Source organism: Sabethes cyaneus, chromosome 3 (genome assembly GCF_943734655.1).
Source record: "Sabethes cyaneus chromosome 3, idSabCyanKW18_F2, whole genome shotgun sequence".
NCBI lineage: Eukaryota > Metazoa > Arthropoda > Insecta > Diptera > Culicidae > Sabethes > Sabethes cyaneus.
The window spans coordinates 206,931,391-206,939,019 of NC_071355.1; the positions used below are offsets into that span (position 1 = coordinate 206,931,391).

General features: G+C 48.4%; 1 protein-coding gene across 1 annotated transcript; it reads left to right on the forward strand.

Annotated features, from left to right (window-relative positions):
• The first annotated feature begins 2,319 nt into the window (after positions 1-2,319).
• Positions 2,320-7,043, forward strand: LOC128740643 (uncharacterized). The gene is made up of 3 exons (XM_053836205.1): positions 2,320-2,702; positions 2,782-2,970; positions 3,062-7,043. Exons 1-3 carry the CDS (start codon positions 2,320-2,322, stop codon positions 7,041-7,043), a joined length of 4,554 nt encoding a protein of 1,517 aa, XP_053692180.1.
• The last annotated feature ends 586 nt before the right edge of the window (positions 7,044-7,629 follow it).

The window sequence follows — 7,629 nt, forward strand, 5'->3', positions numbered from 1 at the left end:
GACAGACAGACAGACAGACAGACAGACAGACAGACAGACAGACAGACAGACAGACAGACAGACAGACAGACAGACAGACAGACAGACAGACAGACAGACAGACAGACAGACAGACAGACAGACAGACAGACAGACAGACAGACAGACAGACAGACAGACAGACAGACAGACAGACAGACAGACAGACAGACAGACAGACAGACAGACAGACAGACAGACAGACAGACAGACAGACAGACAGACAGACAGACAGACAGACAGACAGACAGACAGACAGACAGACAGACAGACAGACAGACAGACAGACAGACAGACAGACAGACAGACAGACAGACAGACAGACAGACAGACAGACAGACAGACAGACAGACAGACAGACAGACAGACAGACAGACAGACAGACAGACAGACAGACAGACAGACAGACAGACAGACAGACAGACAGACAGACAGACAGACAGACAGACAGACAGACAGACAGACAGACAGACAGACAGACAGACAGACAGACAGACAGACAGACAGACAGACAGACAGACAGACAGACAGACAGACAGACAGACAGACAGACAGACAGACAGACAGACAGACAGACAGACAGACAGACAGACAGACAGACAGACAGACAGACAGACAGACAGACAGACAGACAGACAGACAGACAGACAGACAGACAGACAGACAGACAGACAGACAGACAGACAGACAGACAGACAGACAGACAGACAGACAGACAGACAGACAGACAGACAGACAGACAGACAGACAGACAGACAGACAGACAGACAGACAGACAGACAGACAGACAGACAGACAGACAGACAGACAGACAGACAGACAGACAGACAGACAGACAGACAGACAGACAGACAGACAGACAGACAGACAGACAGACAGACAGACAGACAGACAGACAGACAGACAGACAGACAGACAGACAGACAGACAGACAGACAGACAGACAGACAGACAGACAGACAGACAGACAGACAGACAGACAGACAGACAGACAGACAGACAGACAGACAGACAGACAGACAGACAGACAGACAGACAGACAGACAGACAGACAGACAGACAGACAGACAGACAGACAGACAGACAGACAGACAGACAGACAGACAGACAGACAGACAGACAGACAGACAGACAGACAGACAGACAGACAGACAGACAGACAGACAGACAGACAGACAGACAGACAGACAGACAGACAGACAGACAGACAGACAGACAGACAGACAGACAGACAGACAGACAGACAGACAGACAGACAGACAGACAGACAGACAGACAGACAGACAGACAGACAGACAGACAGACAGACAGACAGACAGACAGACAGACAGACAGACAGACAGACAGACAGACAGACAGACAGACAGACAGACAGACAGACAGACAGACAGACAGACAGACAGACAGACAGACAGACAGACAGACAGACAGACAGACAGACAGACAGACAGACAGACAGACAGACAGACAGACAGACAGACAGACAGACAGACAGACAGACAGACAGACAGACAGACAGACAGACAGACAGACAGACAGACAGACAGACAGACAGACAGACAGACAGACAGACAGACAGACAGACAGACAGACAGACAGACAGACAGACAGACAGACAGACAGACAGACAGACAGACAGACAGACAGACAGACAGACAGACAGACAGACAGACAGACAGACAGACAGACAGACAGACAGACAGACAGACAGACAGACAGACAGACAGACAGACAGACAGACAGACAGACAGACAGACAGACAGACAGACAGACAGACAGACAGACAGACAGACAGACAGACAGACAGACAGACAGACAGACAGACAGACAGACAGACAGACAGACAGACAGACAGACAGACAGACAGACAGACAGACAGACAGACAGACAGACAGACAGACAGACAGACAGACAGACAGACAGACAGACAGACAGACAGACAGACAGACAGACAGACAGACAGACAGACAGACAGACAGACAGAAATCCTTGTTTATAGGTATAGATTACAATTATTTACATGAACATATTTGTTAAAATTTACATGTAGACTTAAAACTAATGTACAATTAAATTGATTTCATCCCAAAGGGATTTTATAACCCTGTCACACAGTACAACAATAAAGTCGGGTTACGAAACCGGAAAATCGTCGCATTCTTGTTTGCTTACGCAACAATTTTATAAAATCCGTTTACGCGATCGGGTGGCCAGTTCGGTATGTCTAAAAAGAGTGATAGTCAAAAGCGGGGAGTTTCTCCAGCAAATCAACTCGCGGAAATAAACTGCGATATATGCAGAATGCCAGACGATAGTCGGATGGTAGCGTGTGATCTGTGCGGAAAGTGTTACCATTTTGTGTGTGTCGGTGTGGACTCAAGTGTTCAGGACCGTGATTGGAGCTGCGAGAATTGCACCGGAATCGGAGCGGCAGCTCAAGTCCCAGCCGGAACTTCAACACCAGCGGCCACGGGAGGTAAACCAAAATCCGGAAGCACGAAGACACACGATGTTGTTCCGGTTGACAGTCTTCAACGGCAGCTAGCAGAGATGCTGAAGAAAATGGAAAGGCAGCAAAAGGAATTCGAACGGGTTATAAAGGAAAAAGATGATCAACGTCGAGACGCTCTCAGGGAACTCAGGGAGATAAATACGAACGAGAGCTACAGGTTTCTGATCGACGAGTACGTCAACAGCCTGTGACAGCAGCACTTGGTGGAATGCGAATTCGACGAGTAATCCCCTCCCGTCAGTTCATGTCAGCGGTATCAGCCAAGCAGATGTTCTGGTTCAAGAACTGCAGTTACTAGAGGAGAAGCAAGCGCTAGAACGCAGACATTTGGAAGAGAAGGGTCGACTATTGAAGCGATTTGGAGCGTTCGACGGAGGTGCAGCCGAAGGTGCTTCCGGACTCAACCCTCAGGCGAGTGCAGTTCAACGACCTAGTTGTCAGTAAGGAGCTTCCAAACTTCTCGGGGAGTCCTGAAGAATGGCCACTCTTCTTCGCAAGTTACGAGAACTCAACCCGAATCTGCGGTTACAGTGACGAGGAGAACCTTCTACGCCTCCAGCGAAGCCTGAAAGGGAGAGCATTGGATGCGGTGCGCTGTCGACTGCTGCATCCGTCAAACCTAGCAGGCGTCATCGCTACATTGAGGACACTATTCGGAAGACCGGAAATCATTGTCCACTCGCTAGTTGCCAAAATCTGTGATATGCCTGCACCGAAAGCAGAAAAGCTGAGCACGTTGATTGATTTTGGAGTCGCTGTTCAAAATGTCTGTGCCACTATTACGGTGTCGGGTCTTGATGAATACCTTTGTAATGTAGCGCTTCTACAGGAGCTAACGGAGAAATTGCCACCTACCGTCAGGCTCAATTGGGCATATCATCGTCAAACGCTGGCCAGCGTTACCTTGTTGGACTTTGGTGATTGGCTAGGAAAGTTAGTGGAAGCCGCCAGTGTTGTTACCATTCCATCCATTGGCGTCTCGAAACCGGAGAAACACGGTCGCAGGGAAAATAATTACCTCAACGTTCATTCGGACAGTACCAGTGAAGAACTCATCCCGAAGAATCGCTCTGTGGCTGCTTCGAAAAGTTGTACAGTGTGCTTAGGAGAATGCAGCGGCCCTGAATCGTGTCGTAAATTCCTGAACATGAATATCGGAGATCGATGGACAGTAGTTAAGGCGAAGAAGCTGTGCCGAAAATGTCTACAAAAGCATTTCGGCGCTTGCCATGTTAAAACGCCGTGTGGAAAGGATGATTGTTCGTTCATGCATAGCAAGTTGCTACATGACGACAAACGGTACAAACCCGCAGTGTCCGAGATGCCAGCTTCGTCGAGTGAAAGTTTGACAACGCAGAGTTGCAATACTCATTCGAATACGGCCGGTAAGATACTTTTTCGTTACGTGCCCGTGACCATTTTCGGAAAGGGAAAGACAGTGAATACTTTTGCCTTCCTCGACGATGGATCGTCGGCCACCTTCGTGGAGCACAGTCTAGTGGAAGAATTGGGCCTCGAAGGGATACCACATCCATTATGCCTCAATTGGACGGGTGGACAGCAAAGGGAGGAGAATGAATCGGTCAGATTAGCGCTGAAGATATCGGGAACATTCGATTCAAGCAGGGTCTACGAACTCTCGAAGGTTCACACGGTACGCAACCTTTCTCTGTCGAAGCAGTCGGTCTCAGTGGAACAATTGGCATCCAAATACAAATATCTGCGAGGACTGCCACTAGACTCGTACACTGACGTATCTCCCAGGATCCTGATAGGAATGGACAATTGCCGCCTTGGTAACGTACTGCGGAGTTCCGAAGGAGCCGAAAACGAACCTGTAGCATCCAGAACCCGTCTTGGATGGCTTGTGTATGGACCTTGTACGACGGTGTCAACAAACACGACCTATAGCGGCTGCCATAGTTTTCACATTTGTCCGTGCAATACTGAAATAGATAGAAGCTTGGACGGTGCTTTGAAGGAATATTTCTCAATTGAGTCTTTGGGAATATCCGGATCGTTTAAGCCCCTGCTCTCGAAGGACGAAGAGCGAGCGATGAAAATCTTATCCACAGAAACGCATCTGAATGAAAACCGCTATGAGACTGCACTGTTGTGGCGCTACGACAATGTGCGGTTGCCTGATAGCCGAGCAATGGCATTGAAGCGTCTAGCGTGCTTGGAAAAAAGGATGAAACGAGACCCCGAGCTAGCTGTAGCGATGAACACCAGGCTGAAGGAGTATGAAGAAAAAGGGTATATTCGAAGACTTTCAGCGGTCGAGCAAGCGGACAGGCGTCCGAACGATTGGTACTTACCGGTATTCCCGGTTATCAACTCGAACAAGCCCGGGAAGATACGGATGGTGTTTGACGCAGCCGCGAAAGTGAACGGCGTGTCCCTCAACTCAGTACTTCTTACGGGACCGGATCAACTGGTATCGCTACTTACGGTTTTGTTTAAATTCCGTGAATTTCGTTTTGCTGTAGTTGGGGACATACGCGAAATGTTTTTTCAAGTGCGGATGAGGGTGCAAGACCAGCGCAGCCAGATGATTTTGTGGAACAGTGGGAACCCCAATGAAGACCCCGTGACATATGTAGTCAGCGTCATGACGTTTGGGGCGGCATGCTCCCCAAGCTGCGCACACTATGTGAAGAACCTGAACGCAGACAGATTCGTGGAACAGTTTCCCCGAGCGGTTGAGAGCATCAAATACGAGCATTATGTAGACGATATGCTGTGCAGTGTGGAAACCGAGGAGGAAGCCGTACAGCTGGCCAGGGACGTACGTTTTGTTCATTCGCAAGCGAGTTTCGAAATCCGGAACTGGTTGTCAAATTCCAGCAAGGTTACGGCATCGCTACAGGAAGATACCACGACGGAGAAGAATATCAACCCGTGTACAGAGATGGCAACGGAGAAAGTGCTTGGAATGTGGTGGGATACTGCCAGCGACACGTTTACGTTCAGATTATCCCCCAAGCACGATGCGAAACTGTTATCCGGGGCCAGGATGCCCACGAAACGGGAGGTACTCAGAACGCTAATGGCGATATACGGTCCGATAGGACTAATCGGAAATTTCCTAATGTATTTAAAAATCCTTCTGCAGGAAATTTGGCGCTCTGGATGCGCCTGGGACGATGAGATTGCAGGGAGTTTAGCTGAGAAATGGTTGACCTGGGTCGCAGTGTTACCTGATGTACGGAACGTGCGTGTTCCCCGATGCTACCGAGTCATCACGTCCGCTAATACCACGAACGACGTTCAGCTGCATATCTTTTGCGACGCAAGCGAAAACGGAATCGCCGCCGTTGCATACTTTAGATTCGAGGAGAATGGTGTGATAGAATGTGCGATGATAGGATCGAAGACGAGAGTTGCGCCGCTGAAATTCCTGTCGATTCCGCGGTTAGAGTTACAGGCTGCTGTAATTGGAGCCCGGCTGGCCGGTAACATTGCTAGCTCGCACCGAATTAAAATCTCGCAACAGATATTCTGGACAGACTCCCGGGATGTGGTATGCTGGATACGCTCCGACCACCGTCGCTTTAGTCAGTTCGTGGCATTTAGGGTGAGTGAGCTGCTGGAAACTACCAGAGTAAACGACTGGCGATGGGTACCCACCAGATTAAATGTAGCTGACGACGGAACGAAGTGGCAGAGGTTGCCGGACTTACGACCCACAAGTCGCTGGTTCTGCGGGCCAGACTTTCTACGAAAACCAGAAAACGAATGGCCAGGAGAAGGTTGTGACCCAGGGACGACTGTAGAAGAGATGCGTTCAAGCGTTCTTCACCCGCCAGCCGCTCCCCATTTCGGAGGTTGCTGGGAGAGGCTAGTGCAGTCGTTTAAAAAGGTTATGAAGGAGTTCAAGCCACCACGTCTACCATCCGACGAGATCCTCAGATCAATGCTTATAGAGATCGAGATGATCATTAACTCTAGACCGCTTACACATTTATCACTAGACACCGAAAGTGAGCCCCCCTTAACACCTAACCACTTCTTGTTAGGGTGTTCGAATGGAAGCAAGCCCTCGATCGCATTCGACGACCGACCCATGGTGCTGAAGCAGTCGTGGAAGATGTCCCAGCTGTATGCTGACGTATTCTGGAAGAAATGGGTGGCTGAATACTTGCCCACCCTGACCAAGAGGACAAAATGGTTTCAACCTGCAAAACCGATAGAGGAAGGTCAACTGGCTTTGATCGTGGACAACGGGCTCCCAAGAAACTGCTGGCCGCGAGGCCGCATCGTGAAGGTCGTCCGCTCTAGCGATGGGCAAGTACGACGAGTTACAGTGCAAACTGCAAGTGGATTGCTGGAGAGACCGGCTGTCAAGATTGCCATCCTGGACGTCGATCCAATGGAGAATAAGCCGTTGCAACTCCAACAGCGTACTCGGGGGGAATGTCACACACCTGCGGCGAGTGCCGATACTCCGCCGACTGGCAACCGTGACCGACCGAACGTCATCTGCTTGTCATCCTCTGATCTGGACAATTGAGACCGTCATTTTCTTTCTCTAATCGCAAGCAGTACATGTGGAGTAAGTGCGGTGAAAATTTTACTTAAATCCTAATTTGTACCTTATTACTAATTTAAAAGTGACTAAAATAGTATAAATTAAAGTAAATCTAAAAGGATTTCCTCATGCTAAACTATTATTATACTTATCTAAATACATACAGGTAAATTGTAAAACATGCACCCATGATACAAAACTATAACCTAAATTAAAACTATTTAGATCTAATCTACCACGCATACGGTTAATTATAATTTGCTGCAACAAAAGAGCACTAATCGTGAGTAACTCATGAACAAACTACATTACAATTATTTACATGAACATATTTGTTAAAATTTACATGTAGACTTAAAACTAATGTACAATTAAATTGATTTCATCCCAAAGGGATTTTATAACCCTGTCACACAGTACAACAATAAAGTCGGGTTACGAAACCGGAAAATCGTCGCATTCTTGTTTGCTTACGCAACATCTAACATTGCCGCCGTAAGCTATCAAAAAACCCGAATTAATCCACCTAGCGGCGTGATCTAGCCTTTCTACTGCCACAATAATCATT